The sequence below is a fragment of the Balaenoptera ricei genome, chromosome 3 (genome assembly GCF_028023285.1).
Source record: "Balaenoptera ricei isolate mBalRic1 chromosome 3, mBalRic1.hap2, whole genome shotgun sequence".
Lineage (NCBI taxonomy): Eukaryota > Metazoa > Chordata > Mammalia > Artiodactyla > Balaenopteridae > Balaenoptera > Balaenoptera ricei.
Genome location: NC_082641.1, coordinates 116,369,942 through 116,396,387, shown reverse-complemented (window position 1 = coordinate 116,396,387; position 26,446 = coordinate 116,369,942). Strand labels below are relative to the sequence as shown.

At 41.8% G+C, this 26,446-nt stretch overlaps 1 protein-coding gene across 2 annotated transcripts in view; it reads right to left on the bottom strand.

Annotated features, from left to right (window-relative positions):
- The window catches only part of KDM3B (lysine demethylase 3B), a 60,139-nt gene that overhangs the window by 2,583 nt on the left and 31,110 nt on the right, over nt 1-26,446 (bottom strand). For both annotated transcript variants that reach the window (XM_059917188.1, XM_059917189.1), the window contains 15 exons: nt 25,667-25,868; nt 21,503-21,717; nt 20,574-20,726; nt 12,903-13,010; nt 11,594-11,721; nt 10,228-10,507; nt 9,227-9,483; nt 6,095-6,361; nt 5,112-5,283; nt 4,624-4,714; nt 4,351-4,481; nt 3,271-3,390; nt 2,125-2,264; nt 1,670-1,846; nt 691-825 (listed from right to left, as the gene is read on the bottom strand). In XM_059917188.1, coding sequence (XP_059773171.1) covers nt 691-825; nt 1,670-1,846; nt 2,125-2,264; nt 3,271-3,390; nt 4,351-4,481; nt 4,624-4,714; nt 5,112-5,283; nt 6,095-6,361; nt 9,227-9,483; nt 10,228-10,507; nt 11,594-11,721; nt 12,903-13,010; nt 20,574-20,726; nt 21,503-21,717; nt 25,667-25,868 — 2,576 coding nt within the window. The remainder of the gene's footprint in view (nt 1-690; nt 826-1,669; nt 1,847-2,124; nt 2,265-3,270; nt 3,391-4,350; nt 4,482-4,623; nt 4,715-5,111; nt 5,284-6,094; nt 6,362-9,226; nt 9,484-10,227; nt 10,508-11,593; nt 11,722-12,902; nt 13,011-20,573; nt 20,727-21,502; nt 21,718-25,666; nt 25,869-26,446) is intronic.

The following is a 26,446-nucleotide window of genomic DNA, read 5'->3' as shown; positions in this document are numbered from 1 at the left end:
CAAAGAAAACACACCTGAGTCACAGGCACGATGGAGGAAAACAGGTCACATGTGAGAGGCTGTAAGAACGCCTGTTCAGATGCTGAAGTTCTGCCTGGGAAATCTTGCTTCCTTATTCTTTTTTTTTTTTTTTAATGTTATTAAAGCATCCAAGTATATTAACAATGAAATTCTGCCCTTAAAGTTCCAATCCATTTCTGAGCAGAGGAAAACCTAATCTGATTGTCCAGCTTAGATCTACAAGTGGGAAACAACTCTTAGGGACATGGATTACAGTCCCTAGCAGGGCTCTAAGGAATTGAGTTTTCACAAACGTTTGCTGTGAGAAGCAGCTTCGGGGAAAGAGGTTTAGAACACATTGCCACAGTGCTTTTCCCACCTGACTGAGGAAGTCAGTCTAGTCAGTTACTAACACGGATACACTGTATCTTCCAGAGGCAGAGAAACAGAAGATTGTCACACTGGAAGTGATTAGGTTAAAAGATTCATATTCTCTAAAAGCAAACCTGAAGAGGACTGATTAAATACTTCCTGGAGGGAGGACTCCATACCCCAGACATGGGTCCCTTAATCATCTCTCTGCAGTTATACTGCCTAGGTAATACCCTCAGAAAGCAGAATGTGCCTCCTGTGTATGTAGCCTAGTAGGAGATGAGAAGACAGGGTTGGGGTGGAGAAGGAGTTCTTTACCTGCAGTTTATCCTCATGGTTTGTATGAGTGTTAGAGAGATGCCTGAATTCCTGAGTCAGGCGGAAACAGTGCTTTACATGTTCTGGAGATACAAAGTCTTCTGCTACTTTTATGCAACTGTATAGATTGTGCACCTGGGAGAGGAAAAGTACAGAGGCAAACATCAGGCACTAGAGAGTCAGCAACAGGTGGAAACTGTCCATCATATCGTTTAAAAAAACACTTTAGAAATACTTATGATATTCCATTTTCATAAAAACAACAAATGCAGAAAGACTATAAGTATACATTTATAGATGAAAATGTTAGTATTTGCACAGAAAAGGATCCGGAAAAATATACACCAAACTGTTAACAGTAGGCTACTTTCTGGAGAAGGCAGGACAAGGGGACTGAAAAGGGATATGGCATAGGTAGCTGAACAGAGACTCACCTTTTCTTTAATAGTCTCCCTTATTTAAAAATCTTTAAATGAGCATTTAAAATTACATGGAAGGGGGACTTCCCTGGTGGCGCAGTGGTTAAGAATCCATCTGCCAATGCAGGGGACGCGGATTCGAGCCCTGGTCCGGGAGGATCCCGCATGCCGCGGAACAACTGGGCCCGTGAGCCATAACTTCTGAGCCCGCATGCCACAACTACTGAAGCCCGCGTGCCTAGAGCCCGTGCTCCGCAACAAGAGAAGCACCGCAATGAGAAGCTCGTGCACCACAATGAAGAGTAGCCCCCGCTCACCACAACTAGAGAAAGCCCGCGCGCAGCAACAAAAACCCAACGCAGCCAATAAATAAATAAATAAATAAATTTTAAAAATAAATAAAATTACGTGGAAGAAAATTAAAAATCAAAAAATAAGTTGCACTTGAAGAGCAATCAGTCTAACCCAGCCATTTATATCTATTGCCAGATTAGCAAGAAACACATATAAGGAAACTATGGGAATTGTGGAGCCAGCCCTACCCCCAAGTTGGAACATACCTGGTGTGGGGCTCCAGCAGGTATGAAGACGGCATCTCCCAGGAACTGAACAATGGCCCAGCCTTGCACACCATATTCCTCATAGAGTCGCTTACGTAGGGTCTGGTCCAAGTACCAACTTTGGTCATGAATTGGATCATGATCAGGGGGATTCTCTTGGCCTTGCTCTTCTCCAACCTGATCATGAAACCATGATCAAAACCCAAAGATGGAAAAATCAATAAATACATAAAGATTATTAACAGGATAAATCCAACTTGCTGCAGTAACATCACTGATGGGCCAAAGTTTCTACTTTATTCAATATCTTCTAAGTGTGGACAGCCCTATGGGGCATTTTGACAGAGGGCACAGGTTTTTAATGCCAAGGGACTCCACATGAGAAACCTTAGGCAGGCTGTCTCAGCATCCCCAGACCCTTCGTCTTTGAGCTGGGAGCCCACCCAGGGACATACCTTTCGGAGCAGCTCCCGGATCTTCTCCGCATCCTTGGCTGCATAGATGTGCCACAAAGCACCGGGTTTCTCCTTTCCATCGTGAATCCTTTGCTTTGTCACCTCATCAGCATCTCCCTCATCAATTGTCTTGAGCACCTCTGAAAAGAGCAAAGTGACACTTTTCAATGTAACCAGCCATTTCACTACCTCTGAGTGAAGCAAAATGTCCAATTCAAACAAGTTTAGTCTCTAGTATTCTCTATCTCTCTGGAGTGATATAAGGTAGAATCAAAGAATCAAAACTCACATTGGTCTAAGCTTCCTACACATGGGAAGAGCGACCCTAATCTTCCATACTTAACAGAGACTCAGCATTTTTTGGAGATACAGTGTTCCTTTAAAACATATTTCCTGCTCAAACTGTGTAGCCATATTTTATGTTCAAATTGCAGGTTATTTCCTGCTGTAAGTAGGTGGACTGTATACTTTCTCAAGACCTCTTCAAACTCTAGGATTCTGTGGATTTAAGGCCATGAAGAGTAAAGCTTCTCTGGCAAGTTAAGAGGCTTGGCTTCTAATCCTTGTCTGTTATGACCCTTTAAATGACAGCCTAATGGAAATATGTGCAGATGCGTAGCATCAAAAGCAAATGTGTGGCAGGAAATATACCAAAGTAATGATATTGATTATCCCTGAACTTTGAGATTTTGAGTTTTCTTCTTTAAAATTTTGTTTTCTAAAACTTCCATAATAACACACATTAATTCTACACCGAGATAGCGGAGAGTGCAATGCAGCAAAATATCACTTTTATGCTTCATCTCTGTGCAAATGACCTGGCTTTATCACCTATTATTACCCCACAGCTGAACTGGGTGATGGACCAAGTAGGCCAGTTTGCCCTTTCTTCTTTATTCCTCTTTGTGATGCTACATACTCAATGTTAAAGGGCAGCATTCCCAGAGAGGGAATAACTCTGGTCAAAGATACACAAGTACCACTCTTCTCTGCTGCAATCACCCCTTTGTCTGGGCACCTACTATGCATCATGCCTGGCAGAGAGTTAAGAAAAACCCACTGGCCCTGACTGAGGAGAAAGACACACCATTTTACTCCTGAGGCTAAACCTCACCCTGCTGAAGCACTGGGTTCTAGAAATCGTACCTTCATCATGAGCACCCTCCCCGATGGGGATCCCAACATACACCATCACATTAACTGCATCAGACACATCTAAGTGAAGATTTGTTGTGCCAACTCTTCTGTCCTCTGCTGTTATCAAGCCTGAAGGTAAAAGGAAGATATGCAAGGTGAAAGGGCAATATTCTGTTGTTGTTGTTTTTTTTCTTTTTTGGCCGCGCCGCAAGGCTTGCAGGATCTTAGTTCCCTGACCAGGGACAGGGATTGAACCTGCGCCCTTGGCAGTGAAAGCGTGGAGTTCTAACCACTGGACCGCTAGGGAATTCCTGAAAGGGCAATATTCTGAAGAATCCATATAGACCCTACAAGTGAAAACATACTCGAAGATGTTCTTAAATGTGGAACACTGGGAGAATGACGTATATCTATTTATCAATAAATAATTCTCCTTGTCTCTTTTCTAGTGTTTTAAAACTGATTTCGAGCTCAGCTGACACTATCATTAGCTTTGGCCATTGATCCAATTCCACCCTCCTAAATGATCTCTCCTTCAAAAGCAAAACAGATATGGGCATTATGGACACTCAAATGAAGCTTGGCTTTCACAGTGATTTAGGACATTACTGTGACTTCACAAAGAGCTGGTTGGGTAGCATGGTACTCAGACGTGTTCACTCTTATCTTATCAAGTCTCTTAAAAGCTAAGGATCTTTGGTCGTGCCGTGCGGCATGCGGGATCTTAGTTCCCTGACCAGGGTTAGAACCCTCACCCCCTGCAGTGGAAACACAGTGTCTTAACCACTGGACTGCCAGGGAAGTCCCTTGGATGGAAACTTTAAGAGGAAACTTTCTAACTACTGTGTGTGTGTGTATATATATATACACACATACATACATATACAGTACTGGGCCCAAAGGGCTATTATGCAAATCAATGACAAAAGCAAACATATTCTAAACCATCCTGGATACTGTCAACTTCTTCAGCGCCTGTCACTTTGCCCTCTATCATCTCTACACATGATCCTGACTACAAATCTCCCTCTATAGGTGAAATGGAAACAGTAGTGTCCAAAAAGGTCAATTATGGCCTCTCCCTCATACCGTAGGCATTGTACATCTTGGGGCCCAAATCGGGCCTTACAAAGTAGCTGGGTAGCCTAGAGGCTAGATTGAGTCTGCCATCTCGTTTGGTATATTCTGGCAGAGGAAGGTTCTCCATCAGATCTTCAAACCTATAAAAAAAAAGCATGAAAGATGACTTAGCTTGTTATACGGGAAAAAGGAAAAGAGGTGGAGTTCACTTTTCTGTGATTACTTTGTGACAGCTTCAGCAAAGCACAAGTCTCTCAAGACGACTCACTGTAGTTCACTAACCTTGTTGGCATCATGTCCCGAAAATCTTCCCCAGGAGGCCAGTCCTTGAGTTTGAGCACCATTGGCTGCCCATCTTCTGACCTTAATCGCTCTGGAAGACAGAAAGCACTCCTACAAATATCTGCTGGGTTGGCTGCTGCCTGATTCTCCAGTGACTAAAAGGTTTAGAAGACTAAACTCTTATTTTCAGACTTGTAAACCGCCATAATGGATAAGGTGGGCTTTGTTTTCCTCAGCCACTGCTTTAGTACATGATAAATTTTTCCATCTCAAAGTGAAAGTGCTCCACACATCCCATGTGATCATGTGCTTAAGTCCAGGTATGCTCTGGGAGCCATGTGATTGCCATGAGAGCTACCTGGTTGGCACCTGGATAGAATGTTCCTCCTGTTAAGAGGATGTAATTTGTTATTTCAGCGGTAGGGCTGGGCATATAGATGCTTACTTTGCAGTCTGCTTTTACTGAACCAGATATCAAAGCTACTTACTGCATATGATCTCGAAGCCATCCCAGAAATCCCGAACTTTCACATCGGAAATTATAGCACAGTTCCTGCAGTTCACCAAGTCCACATCCTGGTCTCCAAATTCCTGGCTAAAGGCTTCTGGCTTCCAGAGTTCAGACTTGAGTTTTTTATGTACCCCTGATACCAGCACTGGCTGTGGAAACAAAAGTATCTCAATCAGAGCCACTTAGGAAATACTTCGCTCAGGGCTAAGGGACAGAATAGGAGGGTTTCCTGGGGACAACCTCTTCTCCACAATGATTTATTATTCCCTCCCAGTTTCAGAATCTATGGATTTCAACAATGTCAGCTACAGAAAATGAAAACACTTCTACTCTGTTATTACACTTGATTCTCACTGCGGGGGGTGGGGTGGGGGGTGGGGGCGCATTCCACAAAAATCACTTCTGCTGCCCTGGTATCTACCACTATTTTGAGGTGAGAGGATGAAAAGCTGACAAATGCAAACTCTGAGAATACGTCCTCACATCTCGAATAAAAAACTATCCAGACAATTCTACAACCTCCCCCTTCCTCACACCTGCTAATGTATAAAAATCAGGAAGTGTTATCACACTATCACACAGACTTGTATGGTCTTGAAACATTTACCTAGAAGAGTACCACCCACTTCCACCCATTTTTGCCTCACCCCATATCACACTTACGGATTTTCCTCTAAAGGTGTCATTAATGCCAGATCACAACCTCATAGGAATTTCAACTGCCCTTTTAAGAACACAGAGCTACACAGCTGAGAAATAAAAAGATCCACAATGTATTTTTAGGAATCTTCTGACTTTTAAAAATCCAACAAAACTTGAAGTAGCAAGGCTGTCTACAACAAACTTAGTATATGTCTAAATCTCCTTGGCAAAGTGTCTCCCAGAGAGAATTGAAACTATCCTGGTAGCTATAGTGGGCAGGCAGACAGCCGACCCTGGGATCTGCTTATTCTTGCTTACCTGGCCTTGTTTCCAACACTCCCGGAAGATCTTCCAATTGTTTTTGTTGCTGGGGTCATGGAGACACAGAAGTCTTCCATCACAGAGCCAGGAGTGAGAGGTATGGGGGTCCAGCACATTTAACCCCATCACCATCTCCTTCACTTCCTTTTGGGTATCAGTCAAGTTACAGGCCCGCTTTGCAGCATCTGAGGTTTTCTTATTTTCTACCACTGAGGCAATGATGTGGTCAAGGAAGTTGGGTAGGCTGGCCTTGTTCTTCACTCCCTGCCAGACACAAACCCATCAGGTTAGTATGACTGAGGCACCACCAGTAGAGTATTCAAAAACCGTCTCACAGTTATATTCACACGGAGTTCTGATCTACCTGATTAAATTTCATAAAAGTTATTGTAAAGTCTTTTGTAGTTGGAGGGGGGAGCCTATTAAGTCACTATCTTACATTTCCCTAGTCTTCATATTTTGCTTTATATTTATGAAAAAAAAGTACAGAAAGGCCCCCTCTACTGCAGGAGATTTGAGACCTAAGAAATATCTTCGGCATTCAGCCCCGTTTTAAGCATATGCACGTAGACTGCAGGGATCACAAAATGCTGTAACTGAGTGAGAAAGATCATTTATTTTGAGGGTTACACATTTTTTTTGGCCAGCATGCCCAAGGGATATACTTCAATTAAGTAACTGAGGTGACTTATCAAGGCAGTGATTTTTTTTTACCAGGGAGTGTACCCCAATAAACAGTTGTACCAGAGTACCCAAGAGAACTGTATATTCTGAAAGCAGTCTTCTACTCCCCAATCCGTCCCCTACCAAGAATCTCTCATTTGTTTCAGCTGGCGGGAAAGCTCAGGCCCAGAGATGAAAGTGACATACCTAAGGTCACAGAAGTGAAGGAAGGGGAGGGCTTTTGTAAACTTGATAACACAATGTCTCAAGTATCACTAATCATGATCTCTACAGAGTATATGTAATCATATAACATCCTGGGAAAATTTAAAAAGAAAAAGGAGAACTGGGAGTTGGAGCAGTACAAATAAGACGGAGCTCAAAGTAATTTTTTTGGTCATTTATCCAAAAGAGAAACAAATAACCCACATTGTACAAGGCTCAACCACCCACAGTTCATCAAATTTCAGTCATTAGTCATAAAATAGAATGAGAAACATATTTGTGTAATTGTTTGAAATGATCTCTGAAATATATAAACTGAAAATACAAAAGCAATGTATAAAAACATCTGTGTAAAAAGGGGGGGGGGACTATATACATATTTTATTATCACTGAAAGGACAATCATGAAACAATGGTCACCTACAAAAAGGGAGGCAACAGTGGGAAGGAGACTTTTCACTGTATTTTTAAAATTTAAATTTTGTAAGTTTTGAATTTATTAGTTCAGTAAATGCTTACTAAATACTTATGTATCAAACATTGTGCCACTAGGGATATAGTAGTGAATAAAACAGACAAAAATGGGGAATTCCCAGGCAGTCTAGTGGTTAGGACTCTGCTTCCACTGCTGGGGACCTGGGTTTGATCCCTGGTTGGGGAACTAAGATCCTGAAAGCTGTGCAGCACAAAAAAGCCAAAAAAAACAAAAAAACAGACAAAAATGCCTTTAAGTGGAGGTGAAGCAGAAAATAAATAAAACACAGCAAGTCAGATGGTAATAAGTGCTATGGAAAAAGTAAGTGCAGGGCTTCCTTGGTGGCTCACCAGTTAAGAATCTGCCTGCCAATGCAGGGGACACGGGTTTGAGCCCTGGTATGGGAAGATCCCACATGCCACGGAGCAACTAAGCCCGTGTGCCATAACTACTGAGCCTGCGCTCTAGAACCCGTGAGCCACAACTACTGAGCCCAGGTGCCACAACTACTGAAGCCCATGTGCCTAGAGCCCGTGCTCTGCAACAAGAGAAGCCACTGCAATGAGAAGCCTGCGCACCGCAAGGAGGAGTAGCCCCCACTCGCTGCAACTAGAGAAAGCCCGCGCGCAGCAACGAAGACCCAACGCAGCCAAAAATAAATAAATTAATTAATTAAAAAAAAAAGTGCAGAGGTAACAGATATGAGTGGAGGATGGGAGTAGAATGGACTTTTAAAAAGGGTGATCTAAGAAGAAGGCTTACTGAAGATGTGACATTTCAGGAGGGAGGAGAGGAAGTTGATTAAGAAGCAGGCCATGTTGTGACATGGAAAAGAGAGTTCTCGGTGGAGAAAAAGACAAGTGCAAAGGCTCTGAAGAGAGAGCATGCCTGCCCATGTTCAAGAAACAGCAAGAAGGTGGGTGTGGCCAGAGCAGAGTGAACAAGAGGGAGAGTGGTAGTTGAAGTCAGGGAAGTGAGGGGAAGAGAGGGCTGGAACGTTATAGTCCACTGAAAGGACTCTGCTTTTATTATGAAATTGGAAGCCCTTGAAAGATTTTAGGCAGAGGTGATATGATGTGACATATCTTAAAAGGACCACTCTAGCTGCTCTGTGTAGAAAGGGAAGAAATACAGAGGACCTGTAAGGAGTTTACTACAAAAATTCAGGCAAGAGAGGATGTTGACTCAGACTAGAGAGGAAGCAGTGGAGCTGATGAGAAATGGGTGCACTCTGAATACATTCTGATAATCAAACTGAAAGGTTAGGCTAACAGATTAGATACGAAATGTGAGAGGGGAGTCCCAAAAGACTCCAAGATTTTTGGCGAAGCAATTGGAAGCCACTGACCAAGAGAAGCAAAAAATAAAGGAAATGCAGGCTCACAGGCAGAAGAACAGGAGTGTGGTTTTAGAGGTGTTAGGTTTGAAGCGTCTATTAGATACCCAAGAGAGTACAATATGAATGTACTGCCTACGTTTAAAAAAAATTTAATGTCTGTTATTGTCAAGAAAATAAAGTGATTTCTGCTGATGATTGAAAAACTTCAGTCTCAATTTCTACTGACTTCCTAACATGGCACAAAAGGTTTACTACATAAAAGGATCTCAAACATTCCCAAAACTTAATATAAAGAAAGATCTTGTCAGCTGGCCTGATAATGTGAAGGACACAAGTCAGTCATATACCCTCTAACCCAGTTATCAGATCTCTGATGGTTCTTTCATGGAAAAGCAGCAAAGGCTAGAGTTGTAGAGAGGACACTTACTGCTGAGGATGTAGAGAAGACCGGGGGGAAGGGTATGCCTGTGTCCAAGGGGGTTTGAGGAAGCTTTCCGGGCCCGGAGTGGAGGAGGTCTCGAAGGCTAGAGCCTTCAGTTTTGTTGTTGGAGGCAGTGGGACCCAGTAACAGACTGTTAAAAAGCTTTGGAGTCAACGGAGAGACCTTTGCAGTGGAGTTGAATGAGTCCAGCCCAAAGGGTGAATGAGACTCTTTACTGAGCACCGACCTCAGGGACCCTGCTTCTGTAAGAACATAACCAGGAATAGCATTAGGCACAAGGAATACCCAGCAGGCAACTGACTCCTAAAAATCAGCCAAGTGGGAAAGAGGAAAGACTTTCCCCTCCCTTGCCCCCCAAACTACGTACGGTTTGTCTGGGCCAAGCCTCATGAGCTATGACTATGGCAGGTCTCATGGCCAAGGAGAAGCTCTCCTACTTCTTCCTTTATTTTCCAGACCTGGATTTCAAACTTCCTTTTGTTCCCATCCATCTTTCATCTCCCTCACTTTCTAAGCCAGTGTTTCTTCAAGTGGGTCTCCAGAATACTTGTATTAGAATTACCTGGAGTGCTTGTTAAAAACGGAGATTCTTGGTCTTACTCCAAGAGAATTTCACTTAATAGTTCTGGTGGGGCACAGGAATCTGCATTTTTAACGATTCCCCAGGTGATTCTTGTGCCCACTGAAAAACAAGTCTAGCCCTCCTGGCTAGTAATACTGGCTATCAGGGCCATTTGGGAAGCTTGTTAAAAATCTTATATCGATTCTGACTAAAGAGGTTTGGGGTAGAACCCAGGCATGTGCCTTTTTTAAAAAGCTCCACTTCTAGAAAGAAGTGGAAAGAGATTCCCTCATTTTACATGATCAGCCAGAGAAAGCAAGTGGCATGTTTCAAAAATGTGGATGGTAATGTGTGAGTCTGAAGAATCCCAGAATAACTCAAGTGTTCCACCCACAGGCAGGGCAGAGGCTTGTGTTAATCTCACCTTTTGTTTCTTCCTTAGCCTTCTGAGTTGCTAAATCCGCCAACCAGTGCAGGGCAGAGGAAGGTGGGCCTGTGTCAGGGCAAGGGGGCCTGATGGCTTTTAGCTCACTATTGCTATTTGACGCCGAACTGTCTGCTTTCAGAGGCTCGTCAGATCTGATGTCAGTACTGTCGGCTTTGGCAACATGGTCAGTCTCTGGTTGTGTTACCGACGCAGTTCCTCCTCCACCTGAGAAGGTGGTTTCATTTCCAGAAGAGGCACTAGGGTTTATGCTAGGAAGCTATAGCACAGAACGCCAACATGGTTAAAGTGTTGTCCTTGTGTAGAAAAAATACAATGCAAATAGTAATGACAGCTAACACTAAACAGGTCTGGGAAAGCAACTGTCCCATAAACTGCTATTTCACTCATTCATTAATTTAACATATGTTTGTTGAGTCCTACAATGTGACAGAAACTATGCTAGGTTCTGTGGAAAGAGCAGTGAACAAGACTTGAAAATAAAACAGCGTTTTTGTTTGGCATGCCCGAGGCTCAAATTCTGCACTGGCAAATTGGTGATTAGAACTTGACCGCATAGAGCTGTTCCGAGGATTAAATGAGATAGTACTGATATATGCAAAGAGCTCAGCATAGTGTCTGGCACACATAAATGCTCAATAAAATGGTTATTATTCTATTATTGAATTTTCCAGATGATTTGCTCTAATATGTCAACTCTACTGAAAAGATATTTTGAGATCTCTCAGCATTAATCCCTGTACCTCTTACTGATCATGTGTAGCATTCCTGGAAAGCCCTCCGAATGTAAGAGGTATGTGTGCGTTTTTCTTCTTTTTTTTTAAATAGCCTCTTATTCAAAATAGTCACCATCACACCAGAATGATCTCCACCTCTCACAGAGCAATGAGAAAATCACTGCTTCTCTGTGAAGGCTTAGGACTGCTTTCAGGGTAGAATGATCCCAGATCAGCAGGCTAATATTCATATTTCTTTCCTCAGTACCTAACATGACAAGGCAGTGACCATGCACACAATAGGAATGTATTCCTAGTGACCTTTTCTGTACTCTTCACCTACACAAGGAACCTGAGGTACAAATCTTGACAAGATGCAAAGAATCTCTTTGTGCTATTTATCAAACAAGCCTGAATTGGTTATAAAGACACATGAAGAGAAACTCATACCAGTCAGGGGGAATTTAAATCCCTTGAGTAACTTCTGGGGCTCTCTTTAGACAGGCCTCCCCATCCCCTAATTCCCCAGGAATCTGACAGTAGCCTGGGACAACAGAGGTGAAAATGAGGCACTTCCTGGTACAAAGAACTTGAGTTTCTCTCAGTTGTACCTATACACACCACTTTACCTGTGACATCCCATTAGTGACAGCAGGTCTCAACACAGATTTGTTCTGCCGGCTAATACAAGGGCAGTTTGCTTTAATTCCCCACTTGCCCCGGGCAGCATGTACCATGTCTCCAATATTGTAAAGAGCTGGAAAAAAAATAACAATTAACCTTAGAATAATTGTATGTGTCAGGTATTGTGCTAAAGACCTTATTTACATTATCTCTCTCAAGCTTTACCACATTTCAGTGAGGTAGCAGCTTGTACCCTCAATTTTTGATGATGAAACTGAGACTCAGAGAAGTTAGGTTATTTGCTTAAGTACATAAAGTTGGTAAATGAAAGTACCGAGACTTTAACCCAGGTCTATCTAGCACTAAAGTTCTGTGCACGCTTAACCACTAAGCTACACTCCCTCCCTCCTCTAGTAAACGTTAACAAGGTGTCCTTTAGCAGAAACTCTAGGGGTAGATTCCCTATTGTTCAAGCGTATGTAAACATTTTGAATTGTATACTTGAGATTTACTGTAAGTTATACTTAAAAAAAAAATAGACCAATGTAAACTTTACACAAACATTTAACCAATGCTTAGATCAGCAGGGAGCAGGCATCTGACCATTGCACTCAGGGAGGTCTTCTGCTCTGATGCACTGGGTTATAAAGATCCAGGGGGTGGCTCCCCAAAGTGGAGAAGAATATAGGCAGAGGATTCACCAACTTCAGTGTGTGTATGTTAATGGAAGTGTGGAAGCTGGAAACAGACTATCTGGAGGAATCAATGAAGTAAGCTGCCACATGACCATTCATTCCTACTGTTAAGCTGCCTTCTTCATGGATTCAAGGGCTTTGATTAGCTTCAGCTGGATTTTTATAAACCTAGAACCAAAGGTCTTTCTGGAAGCCAGGGGACTGGCTTTTTCTTTCTTTCTTTTTTTTTTTTGCTGGGCCACACGGCTTGTGAGATCTTAGTTCCCCGACCAGGGACTGAACCCGGGCCCTCGGCAGTGAGAGCACAGCGTCCTAACCACTGGACCACCAGGGAATTCCCGGACTGACTTTTTCTATTCTGGTCCTGCCGACCATAGGAATGTAAAATGACATCTGAAAAGCAACCAACCCCTCCACCCAGAAAGGTGAGGCAAAGTGGGTGCAGTGGCTGCATACAATCTAACATTTCTGAAGATTCAAATTCTCAGGGAAATCTAGTGAGGCTTAAAAAGAGTCAAGCTGAGATAAACCATTTTACCAAATATTATGGTGTGTAAATTATAGCTCAATTAAAAACATCTTTTTTCCCCCACCAAATCTAAAAAAGGAATTCCTTTACCTGTGCCAGGGATGATCTGTGTGGGCATGAGATTCTCTGGTTCATGGGACTGTCCCTTTGCACACTTCAACCAGGAGAAAACCTCTTCATCACCTATCTCTTCTGTCTCTGAAACAGAAATGAAATGACTTTACTTATTTTATGAGGGTCACAAGATGTATCTCTCTCAGTAAGTCAGAGTTTCAGACTTTATAGGCCAATTTTTTCATGGGTCAAAGAAGATAACAGCTAACTTTTAAAAATACTGCTACACTGAGGTGCAATTTACATAAAATTAATTCAACAATTTAAAGTGTACACTTCAATGAATTTAGACAAATGTATGTAGTTGTAGAAACAGTACTACATTCAGGATTTAGAACTTTTCTATCCCTTCCTGAAGTTTCCTTCAGCCCTTTACAGTCAATACCCTTTCCTCAACCCCTGGCCACCAACGACCAACTTTCTAACACTAAAGTTTTGCTTCTTCTAGAATTTCATATCACTGGAAACATATGGTATGTCATTTGTCATTTGTGTTGGGCTTCTTTCATTTAGCAGTGATTTTGAGATTCATCCATATTGTTGGATTTATCAGTAATTCATATCTTTTTATGTCTGAGTGCTGTTCCATAGTATGGATGCACCTTATTGTGTTTACCCACTTATCAGCTGGTAAATAGTTGGACTGTTTCCCATTATTGGCTATTATGAATAAAGTGCTACAAACATTCAACTACAAGCCTTTGTGTGGACATATTTTCATTTCTCTTGGAAATACCTAGAAGTGGAATGCTAGTTTATGTCTAAATTTATAAAGAAATGGCTATACTGTTTTCCAAAGTGATGGTACCAAATTGCATTACTATCAGCAATGTTTAATAAGTTTTAGTTGCTCCATATCCTTGACAGCACTTTTGTACTCTCAGTTTTAAAAATTTTAGCCATCCTAGTGGGGTTGGTGGTTTCTCATTATGGTTTTAATTTGCATTTCTCTAGTAAGTAATGATAGTTTTTTCCCATGTGATTATTTTCCATTGATCTATCTTCTTTGATATCTGTTCAAATATTTTGCCCATTTAAAAACTGGGTTTTGGTGGGGACTTCCCTGGTGGCGCAGTGGTTAAGAATCCGCCTGCCAATGCAGGGGACACGAGTTTGAGCCCTGGTCCGGGAAGATCCCACATGCTGCAGAGCAACTAAGCCCATGCACCACAACTACTGAGCCCGCGTGCCACAGCTACTGAAGCCCGCGTACCTAGAGCCTGTGCTCCGCAGCAAGAGAAGCCACCGCATGAGAAGCCCGCGCACCGCAACGAAGAGTAGCCCCCGCTCTCCGCATCTAGACAAAGCCTGAGAGCAGCAACAAAGACCCAACGCAGCCAAAAATAAATAAATTTAAAAAGTAGGGACTTCCCTGGTGGCAGTGGTTAAGAATCTGCCTGCCAATGCAGGGGACAGGGGTTTGATCCCTGGTCCAGAAAGATCCCACATGCCGTGGAGCAACTAAGCCCAAGTGCCACAACTACTGAGCCTGCGCCCTAGCGCCCGCGAGCCACAACTACTGAGCCTGCGCCCTAGCGCCTGCGAGCCACAACTACTGAGCCTGCCTGCCACAACTACTGAAGCCCGCATGCCTAGAACCCGTGCTCTGCAACAAAGAGAAGCCACCGCAAAGAGAAGCATGTGCACTGCAAAGAACAGTAGCCCCCACTCACTGCAACTAAAAAGAAAGCCCACGCGCAGCAATGAAGACACAAAGCAGCCAAAAATAAATAAATAAATTTATATTAAAAAAAAAATTAAAAAAAAAACAACTGGTTTTTTTGTCTTGTTATTGAGTTTTAAGAGGTCTTTATTATAAATGCAAGTTCTTTAGCAAATATGTGATCAGTGAATCTTTTCTCCCACTATGTGGCTTGCCTTTTCATTTAATGTCTTTTGAAGACAGTTTTCAAATTTGATGATATTAATTTTTCTTTTGTTTTTTGTGTCTTATCTAAGAAATATTTATGTAACCCAAGGACACAAAGGTCTTCTATTTTTTTCCTAGAGGTTTTAGAGTTTTAACTTTTATGTTTAGGTCTATGATTTACTAGAGTTAGTTTTTTGTATATAATGTGAATAAAAATAGTTCATTTGATTATTTGAATATGTATATACAGTTATTTCAGTACCATTTGTGAAAGGACTATCTTTTCCCATTCAATTACCTTGGCACCTTTGCAGCTAATCAGTTGAATGTATATGAGTGGGTTTACTTCTAGACTCTGTTCTGTTGTACTAACCATAGTGTCTTGATTACTGTAGCTTTATACAAAGTCTTAAAATGAAGTAGTATAAATCCTCCAACTTCATTCTTCTTTTTCAAAATTTTGGTTATTCTAGGTCCTTTGTATTTCATATAAATTTTAGAAACAACTCGTCAATTTCTACAAAAAGGCCTATTGAGATTTTGATTGGAATTGCACTTAATTACAGATCAATTTGGAAGAACTGACATCTTAATATTCAATCTTCTATCCGTGAATACAGTACATCTCTCCATTTATTTAGCATTTAATTTCTCTTAGCAATATGTTGTAGTCTTCAGTACATGTGTCTTTTACACATTTGCTAAATCTATCCCTAATTGTTCACTGACATCATACAGAAATAGAACTGAATTTTGTTATTTTGACTTTGTATCCTGCAGTCTTGCTAAACTCATTTATTAGTTCTGGTAGCTTTACTGTAGATTTCTTGGGATTTTCTATATAGATGATCATGTCATCTGAGAATAAAAACCATTTTATTTCTTTCCAAGCTATGTGCCTTTTATTATTATTATTATTATGCTTTTCCTTGTCTTTTATTTCTTCATGCTGACTAGTAACTCCAGTTCAATGTTGAATAGAAGTTGTGAAGAGTGGACATCCTTGCTTTGTACCTGATCCTAGGGGGAAAAATACAGTCTTTCACATTATATAAGATGTCCCTATCTATACCTAGTTCAGTGTTTCAACTTTTCTTTATCATGCCCCCAAAAAACCTTCTTAGGCTTTTTTTTTGGTAATTGTGCTATCCACTCCAAGAAATCTGAATACAAGATATACTGTATATCTGTTTATTTGTACCATTTTTTGGTTTCATTTTTCCTCCTTTTGAATTAATTACTTTTTATAATATGATTTTGTTTCCGTTTTTGGCTTAGTGGCTATATCTCTTAATTTTTTTGGTTTGTTTTAGAGTTTGCAGTATCTTTAACTTATCACAGTCTATCTTCAAATGCTGTAACACTTCATAGTGTTAAGACCCTTACAAAACAATACTTCCATTTTCCCCTCCTTTCCTTTGTGCTGTTATTACATATTTTAGTTTTACTTAAATTATAAACCCCACAATACACTGTTACTACTTTTGCTTTAAACAATTATCTTTTTAAAAGATTAAGAAAAAAAGTCTTTTATATGTACCTGCATATTTACCACGTAGGATATTCTTCACTCCTTTGTGTAAATCCAAATTTCCACATTGTATCATTTTCTTCTGCCTGAGTAACTACCTTTAACTTTGTAGCATGGATCTGCTGGTGATGAATTCTATCACTTTTTCCACGTCTGAAAAACTATTTCACTCTTGAAAGATATTTTCACTGGTATGAATTCTAGGTTAATAGGTTTGTTTTCAGCACCTTAAAATACTGTTCCATTGTCTCTGGTGTACAGGTTTCTGACAAGTTAGCTATCATTCTTATCTTTATTACATAATGTGCCTTTTTTCATCTGGTGCTTTTCAGCTTTTCTCTTTATCACTGTTTTTCGGTAAGTGATTATGATGTGCTTTGGTGTGGTTTTCTTTTAATTTATTTATTATTTTTATTGATTTTTACCTGCATTGGGTCTTTGTTACCGTGCACAGGCTTTCTCTAGTTGTGGCGGGCGGGGGCTACTCTTCATTGCGGTGTGCAGGCTTCTCATTGTGGTGGCTTTGCTTGTTGCAGAGCACGGGCTCTAGGTGCATGGGCTTCAGTAGTTGTGGTGCATGGGCTCAGTAGTTGTAGCTCGCGGGCTCTAGAGCACAGGCTTGAAAGCTGTGGCGCACGGGCATAGTTGCTCCATGGCATGTGGGATCTTCCCGGACCAGGGCTCAAACCCATGTTCCCTGCATTGGCAGGCGGATTCTTAACCACTGCGCCACCAGGGAAGCCCCTGGTGTGGTTTTCTTTTCTTTTTTTTTATGAATAAATTTATCTATCTATCTATCTATCTATCTGTCTATCTATTTATTTTTGGCTGAGTTGGGTCCTTGTTGCTGCGCGGGGCTTTCTCTAGTTGCGGTGAATGGGGGCTACTCTTCGTTGCGGTGCGTGGGCTTCTCATCGTGGTGGCTTCTCATTGTGGTGGCTTCTCTTGCTGTGGAGCACGGGCTCTAGGTACACAGGCTTCAGTAGTTGTGGCACGCAGGCTCAGTAGTTGTGGCTCGTGGGCTCTAGAGCACAGGCTCAGTAGTTGTGGCGCACGGGCTTAGTTGCTCCGCGGCATGTGGGATCTTCCTGGACCAGGGCTCAAACCGGTGTCCCCTGCATTACCAGGTGATTCTTAACCACTGCGCCACCAGGGAAGCCCCGGTGTGGTTTTCTTAACGTATTTTCTGTTTGAGGGTTATTGTTGGATTTGTGGTGTTATAGCTTTTTCATCAAATTTGGAAAATTTTTGGCTTTATTTGTTCAAGTATTTTTTCGGTCTCTGCCCTCCTGCCCTTTCTCTTTCTGGAACTCCATTTATAAGTTTTGGAGACTGCCCAATATATCCTGTAGTTCAACAATCCACTCTTCAACTTATAAATTTCTTTCTTCTCTCTGTGCTTAGCTTTTATAGTTTCTATTGCTGTCTTCAAGCTCACTGTTTCTTCTGGAGTATCTAATCTGCCACCTAGTGTAATTTTTGGGGGGAGATATTTTTCATCTCAAGAAGTTTCATTTGGGTCTGTTACATGTCTTCTGTTTTTCTCATTGTGTTTTCCTTTATGTCCAAGCATATTTAAAAGTTTTATAATAGCTGTTTTAGGTCCTTGTACAATAATTCCATCACTACTGTCATTTCTGGATTTGTTCTACAGATAGTTTTTTTTTTCTTTTTTCCAGATTATTGGTCATATTATTCTGCTTTTCTGTATACCTGATCATTCTTCACTGAATGCAGAGCTTTGTGAGTTTTATGTTCAGAGTACTGGATTTTGTTGTAATCCTTTAAAGAATGTTTGGTTTTAGTGTGGCATATAACTAAGTAACTTGTAGATGAATTTGATCCTTCCAAGGCTTTCTTTACACTTCATTATGGCAGGTCCAGAGCAGCCTGTATTCTGGGACAACATTAGTCTTACTACTAAGGGTGTGACTCTTTTGAACTCTATTCAGTGTCTCTCCACTCTGGCTGGTGGGAATACAAACTGTCAGTTCTGTATACTACTCAGTTGACTGCCTTGAGAAAAGTTTCATCTTATGCATGTGCAGATCACTATAAGACAAAAAAAATTTAGACGATTTCTCCACAGATCTCTGGTGTTCTCTCTGTGTAGCTGTAACCTCTTCAGTACACTACCTTATTCTTCACAGATTCTGATCTCTGTCTCAACTCATGAGACTGCTAAACTCTATATTAGTTACCTTTCCCTGTGGTACAGGATGGAAACTGCCTCCAAGCATTAAACTGGGGCAACTGTAAGATTCACCTTATTTCTTCCCTTTTCTTAGGGAACACAGACTCAAACTGCCTGTGGTCTAATATCTGAAATTGTGGTTTCATATATTTTGTCTGGTTTTCTTGTTGTTTATGGCAGGAGGGCAATTTGTGCAGAAGTTAATCTTTCATGGGCAAAAATGGAAGATCTTAGCTCCATTAACATGTAGAACCTAGTGGATGTCAGGCCCTGTGTTAACCACTTTACATACGTCATCTCATTTAATCCTCAAAACAATGCTGTGAGGGACATACTCATATTATCTTTGTTTTATAGACAAGGAAACTGAGGTTTTGAGGGGTTAAGTAGCTAGCCCAAGATACCATAGTTGGTATAATAATGTGTGCAAGTAGGATTCAGATCCCAGTAGCCTAAGCTCTAAAACCACTGTTACAATGGTTACACTGTATCTTAGAAGAGGGAAGAATGAGGAAGTCAAGGGCCAAGGAGGATTCTCGGTGGGCAATAAGGTAAAGCAAAAACAAAGTGAAGCAAAGGATTTGAATAGACATTTTTCCAAAGAAGATAAACATAGGGCCAATAAGCATATGAAAAGATGCTCAACATCAGTAGTCATCTGGGAAATGCAAGTCAAAACCACACAATGAGGGACCTCCCTGGTGGTGCAGTGGTTAAGAATCGCCTGCCAATGCAGGGGACACGGGTTCGAGCTCTGGTCTGGGAAGATTCCACATGCCACGGAGCAACTAAGCCCGTGCGCTGCAACTACTGAGCCTGTGCTCCAGAGCCCGCGAGCCACAACTACCGAAGCCCGCGCTCCACAACTACTGAAGCCTGCGCGCCTAGAGCCCATGCTCCGCAACAAGAGAAGCCACCACAATGAGAAGCCCGCGCACCACAACAAAGAGTAGCCCCCACTCGCCGCAACTAGAGAAAGCCCGTGTGCAGCAATGAAGACCCAATGCAGCCATAAATAAATAAATAAATAAATTTATTAAAACACACACACACACACACACACACACACACACACACAATGATATACTACTTCATAGCCACTATGATGGCTACAATTAAAGACATTTAATAACAAGTGTTGACAAGGATGTAGAAAAACTGGAATCCTCGTACATTGCTGGTGGAATTATAAAATGGTGCAGCTACTTTGGAATACAGTTTGGCAGTTTCTGAAAGGGTTAAAAATAGAACTGCCATATGCCCCATCAGTTCCACTACTAGGTATATCCTCAAAAAAAATGAAAACATATGTTCACACAAAAACTTGTACACAAATGTTCCTAGTGGCATTATTCATAACAGCCCAAAGTAGAAACAACCTAAATGTCCATTCACTTATGAATGGATGAAAAAAATGTAGTATATCATACAATGGAATATTACCTGGCAATACAAAGGAATGAATTAGGTGCTATAACATGGATGAAACTTTGAAACAGTATGCTAAGTTAAAGAGGCCAGTCACAGAAGGCCAAATATTGTATGATTCCATTTATATGACATGTACAGAATAGGCAAATCTATATAGACAGTAAGTAGATTAGTGGTTACCAAGGCCTAAGGAGGGGGAGGAATGGGGAGTGACTGCTAATGGCTGTGAAGTTTCTTTTTGGAACAATGAAAACGAAATTACTATATAACCTTGAGAATATACTACACTCTGGTGATGACATATAACCTTGAGAATATACTAAAAACCTTTGAACTGTACATTTTAAAAGGGTGAATTTTACAGCATATGAATTATATCTCAAAAAAAGATGTTATTAAAAAAAAAAAACCAGGGAAGATGAAGATTTACTCTTCTTGGCTTGTTTTAACCTTTCCAGTTAGGCTGGAGTATTGGCAATTTTAAGACCTCACAATGTGACAAAACATAAATGAAGCTAAACAGCTAAAGAGGAGGCGCAAACCCACTTCTGCTTCAATTTCCAAGTCCACACCTCCACTGACAGTTTACCTTTAGAACTACACAGGACAATATTTGCTCACCACTGCGTGGTCGGCTTTTCCTGAGCCTGTAACAGTCAAGGCAGACCCCAAATCCGCATTTGCGACAAACCCAGTGGATGTTGAAGAGAGTTGTTTCACATACATCACACATCTCCCGTACACCACGCACTGCTCGCTTCCATGCCACTTTCTCTGGTGGAAAAAGGAAGAGGAATACTGTTGGCACTGACCATTCTGAGCAACAGCAAAAGATCCCAGACCCACTGATTTCTACTCAAGTGTTTTGTCTAGCAATTAAACTCAAAGGTTCATGAAGTCTGTATTTCTATAATTGTAAGAGAAACAAAATACATGGAATTTCTAATATTTCTGAACAAGTGTCAATGAGAATGAATGCCACATGTTGTCATTTAAGATACTATAAAATTTTCAATTTCGGGAATTTTGAAACAAGAGGATTCTTCTCTTAAAGTGTAGGGCATAATTTCATAGTACAATATTCCTTGGTCTAGAAATAGGGTATAGTATCTCATAGACATGGAAATATCATAAATGTCTGAATAATGTGGGTTCTAGGTATGAAACACAACAACCAGTAGCACTTCATCTATTCACAAACCATCAAGTATTACATACTAACACAGATTAGTTCAAAGCAAACTGAAAATATTCAGCGTGAATCAAACCCAAACAGGGATCAAAATGTAAATTATGGCAACTGTGCTACAACAATGAAAGACAAACAGGGAAGGAATTTTTAGTTTGTTAACTGCCAAAGACTAAAAGAATGAGGACTACTGGATACAGGTATGACTTCAGCTATTTAGTTTACTACAAAGAGAAGTTTTATTGGTCTTACTTCATCCATAGAAAATGCCACCTGCCACTCCTTCCACACCTCCCTTTAAGCAAAAGAAAATGAGTTTCCACCTAGAACTGACTGGAAGACAAGTAAGAGGGTGCCTTACGGTGTGGCTCCACCATCATCATGGCCTCCTTCTCAGACATCACAAGCTGGCAGAACTGGTCTCCAACGTTGGCAAGAATGTATTTTGAGGTTTCTAGGTCTATTCCTTCTGCTAGGGAGGAAGAGGGAATCCACAGGTTCATGGCATCAGGGTCACTTTGCTGGGGACTCAGAAACCCCTCCACTCGGAGTACCCCCTTTCGAGTGAAGATCAACCTGAGACAGGAATGTACACAGTCAAATACATAGTAAATAGCAGCAACCATGCAAACCGACACACACTTGAAATCCTAGCATCTAAAAGAAATTAAATGAGACATAACAGGAATCAGACTGAGTTAAGAAATTTCACTGTGTTAGACCAACAGAGTATGCACTAATAGGAAGGCTTGTTAACACCTAGTAGGTCTGGGTTCTTTAAAAAGCTGTCCCCAGAAATGTCCACCAGTTTCTCCAACCACCTGTTCCATACCAGCACCCACACCACTGAATGTGACCAGAGAAAAATACAGAGCTATGCTCACTGTCACACTTTTTTTTTTTTTTTTTTTTTTTTGGGAGTGTTGGGTCTTTGTTGCTGCATGTGGGCTTTTTCTAGTTGCGGTGAGCAGGGGCTACTCTTTGTTGCAGTGCGTGGGCTTCTCATTGCGATGGCTTCTCTCGTTGTAGAGCATGGGCTCTAGGCGCGTGGGCTTCAGTAGTTGCGGCACACGGGCTGAGTAGTTGTGGCTCACGGGCTCTAGAGCACAGGCTCAGTAGTTGTGGCACACAGGCTTAGTTGCTCTGTGGCATGTGGGATCTTCCCGGACCAGGGATCAAACCCGTATCCCCTGCATTGGCAGGCAGATTCTCAACCGCTGCGCCACTAGGGAAGCCTCACTGTCACACTTGAAATTCATGTCTACTCACGTGAACCCTTAATATTGCCTGGCAGCCACAATACAGTTTCCTGGTGTGCTCCCTCTCCTAGATGCCTGTTTAATATCTTCTTTCTTTTCAAACGTCCGGTATTACTTTCCCCACAAGGACCCTGTTAAGTATTTCACTGAAAAAATTCCGCAAGGAGCCAGAAGAGAATTCCCACAAGCTTCCACCACCACACTACCACACATTCCTGTCACTGGCCCCATGTACTCCATTTCATCTTCTGCTACTATGGATGAACTAGGTACCAGTGAAGATCAACCCAACCTCTCCACCTATGTTCTACATCCTATCCTCTTGCATAGGCATCCCTCCACTAATTCTCTCTTCTACATCATCTATTTTCCTCTCTACTGAATCACTCTTGTCAGTATTTGAACATGCTATCTCAAAAATCCCCTTGATCCCACACCCACCTCCTCCATTTATCAGTCTGTAAGAGCAGTTTCTTAAAAGAGTTGTCTATACTGACAGTCACCAGTTCCTTTTCCTTTTATTTTCTCTTAATCCACGTCATTCAGGCTTTCTCCCACCAATCTACCAAAATTGGTTTTGTTTTTTTTTGCCATGCCACGCAGCATGTGGGATCTTAGTTCCCTGATCAGGGATCGAACCCGTGCCCCCTGCAGTGGAAGTGTGGAGTCTTAACCACTGGACTGCCAGGGAAGTCCCAAAACTGTTTTTGACAAGGTCATTCCCCCTTGTTATATCCAATGGTCATTTTCAGTCCTTAACTGACCCCTCCCAATCACCAACATTTGCCGGAGTTCATAATTCCTTACCAGAAACACTTTCTTCAGTTGTCTTCCAGGATACCTCACTGGCTGTTCTTTCTCAGCCTCCTTTAGTAGTTCCTCCTCATCTTTCCCATCTCTAAATGCTGGAGAGCTTCAGAACTCAGTCCTTGGATTACTTCTCTTCTCTGCCTAGACTTTGACTCCTTAAGTGATCTCAGTTAGACTCACAGCTTTAAATACCCAGTGACATCCACATTTTTATCTCCAGCTTGGACTTCTTCCCTCAACTCTGGAGTTGTATATCCAGCTGCTCTTTCTTTCCTTTCTTTTCTTTTTTTTTTTGGGCGCACCACGCAGCTTGTGGGATCTTAATTTCCTGACCAGGGATTGAACCCGGGTCCTTGGTAATGAGAAGGCAGAGTCCTAACCGTGGGACCACCAGGGAATTCCCCAGCTGCCCTTTCAACATCTCTACTTGGAAATCTAATAGGCATCTCTAATTTAACATACCTAAATTAAAACTCCCGCACTTCCTTGGTGGCGCAGTGGTTAAGAATCCTCCTGCCAATGCAGGGGACATGGGTTCGATCCCTGGTCCGGGCAGACCCCACATGCTGTGGAGCAACAAAGCCTGTGAGCCACAACTACTGAGCCCACGCACCACAACTACTGAAGCCCACGTGCTGCAACTACTGAAGCCCGTGCACCTAGAGCCCGTGCTCCACAACAAGAGAAGCCACCACAATGAGAAGCCCGCATACCACAACAAATACCCAACACAACCCAAAATAAATAAATAAAAATAAAAAATAAATTAATAAATAAATTAACTAATTAAAACTCCCCATTTTCCTCCTCAAACCCACTTTTCCCTAAGAAATCACCTTACCAGTAAATGGCAATTCCATTCTTCCAGTTTTCAGGCCAGAAGCCGTAAAATCATCTTTGACTCCTTTCTTTCATATCCCACATGCAATCCATCAGAAAAGCATGTGGCTCTACCTTCAAAATATATCCTTAATTTAACCACTTCTCATCACCTCTATTAATACCTCCCTACACTAAGCCACCATCATTTCTCACCTGGATAATTCTAATATTCTCTTAATTTCTCCCTGCTTTTGCCTCAATATAATCTACTCTCAAGAAGGTAGTCACAGTGATCCTTTAAAACATTCATCAGTGTTACTCATCAGCTCAAAATCTCCAACAACTGCTTCTTCAGCATAAAAGCCAGGGCCCTTAAGAGTAGCCCTTTAGAATCTGGACCTATCATTAACTCTTTGACTTCACTCTTTTCCCCCCCTTGCTTACTCTCTTTTACCCACCCTAGCTCCATGAACACACTAGAAATATTCCAGCCTCAAGACAGTTGCTGTTGCTGTGCCCTCTATCTCGAATACTTGTCTCCCAGAAGAATGCGTGGCTCAGTCCCCTCCCCTCCTTCAGGTCTTTAGTCAAAACTCACTTTCTCAAGTCATCCTTTTTTTTTTTTTTTGGCCTTGCCACGTGGCATGTGATCTTAGTTCCCCAACCAGGGATCAAACCTGTGCTCCCTGCAGTGGAAGCGTGGAGTCCTAACCACTGGACGACCGGGGAATTCCTCCATCAAGCCATCCTATTTAACTGTAGCCTCCTCCAATAAAGATATAAAAATAAATAAATAAATAAAAATAAACTGTAGCCTCTCTAGCCTCCCCACACTTCAATCCTCTTTCCCTCTTTTTTCTTCCTCACAGTTATTACAGACTGACATACTATATATTTAACCTTTTTTTTTCTTATTTACTCTCTGCGTCCCCAACAAGCCTCCTGAGGGCAGGAATTTGATGGTTTCATGTACTGTTTAATCCTCAATGCCCACAACAATGGCTGGCACACATTAAGTGCTCAATAAATATTTGCTGAATAAGTGAATCCATGCCACATGGATAAACCACCTGGATTTCTTTATTTAAAAAACTAAGGACACCTGAATGATTGCTTAGAAGAAATTCCTCTTCTAAGTTTATCAAGCAGAAGAAAAGTGACTAAATAGCTGTTGTTTGGTAAAAGCAAGGGATATTCCTAGGATTTTCAGCAGTTATCTCTATTTCACATTATCTCCTCATCTTACTTCCCCTTCTCCCTAGCGACTCAAGTTACTCTAGCACTAAAGAGGAGTAAGTGGTCAGGCAGATCTATGACACAAAATGGCATCCTTCTGCTCACACCACTGGTTTCAAATGGAACCCAAGTTAGGAATAACTCAACACAGCTCAGGGGGCAGCAGGTGAGATTGTTCAATTTCAATTCTCTAAGGACAAAGTCACATATCATTTCACAATCCAAACAACTAAGTGGCCACTAATGGGATGGCAGAACCTTAGCACAGACTCTGAGAGCAATGTAATTTAGGAAAACAATAAAAAGATGGTGAGATATGTTTACCGATTCAGAGAAAGAGTGGAAGTTAAGTGTCCCTAACGAAACTGGGAAGGAGATGAAGAGAGGAGTCTGGGTACCTCCGGAAGTGAAAGAAGCGGCAAGCCACAGTGGAATCATCTTGCTCTTGTTCCTTAAACTTCCGATACCGCTCCAGGCGGCACTCACGACACTTGTGCAGATGAGGGGCTACATTGATGCACGACCCATCCTGCAGGAAGGGCTCTCCGGACTGCTTCAGCTTCTTCACTTTGCTCACATCTTTCAGCACTGACTGGCCAACTGTGGCAAGGGAGGGGGAGAAATGGTTGGTCATGAAAGGTTTAAATGAGACTCAATAACATAATCCTCCTGGGGACAGTCACTTGTCCTGACCTGAGTCACTCCTCCTTGCACTGAATGGGCATGAGCCCATCAGGTCCATCCTTGACAGAAAAGGAGCACAGGGAACAAAGGCTTCAACTAGGAGCTAAAGACCATGGAGAATTTGTGGGAAGTACCCCATGACAACAAAACAACTCTGAGCATGGGTGAGGAAAACTCAAGACAGCAGAAGCCTCTTGCCACTAGCCCCTCAGGATATGACTGTTCTACTAATCAAGAACTCTTGGGGCTCCCATGGGATACCAAATCCTAAGGAGAATGGCGACTTTTACCATCAGACTTTCTCTTAGACACTTGCCCTTATACAATTTTGGACCATAACCTCACTCCACAGGAGTTAACAGTTTTTGGAAGAGGTGTTAAAACCATATATATGTGACAGAGAGGAGCAAACTGAGGAGTGGCTCTCTTTGCTTCATCAACTCTACTAAAGGCTGCGATGTGAGAATGAAGACTAGTACTGAGTAACTCGCCTA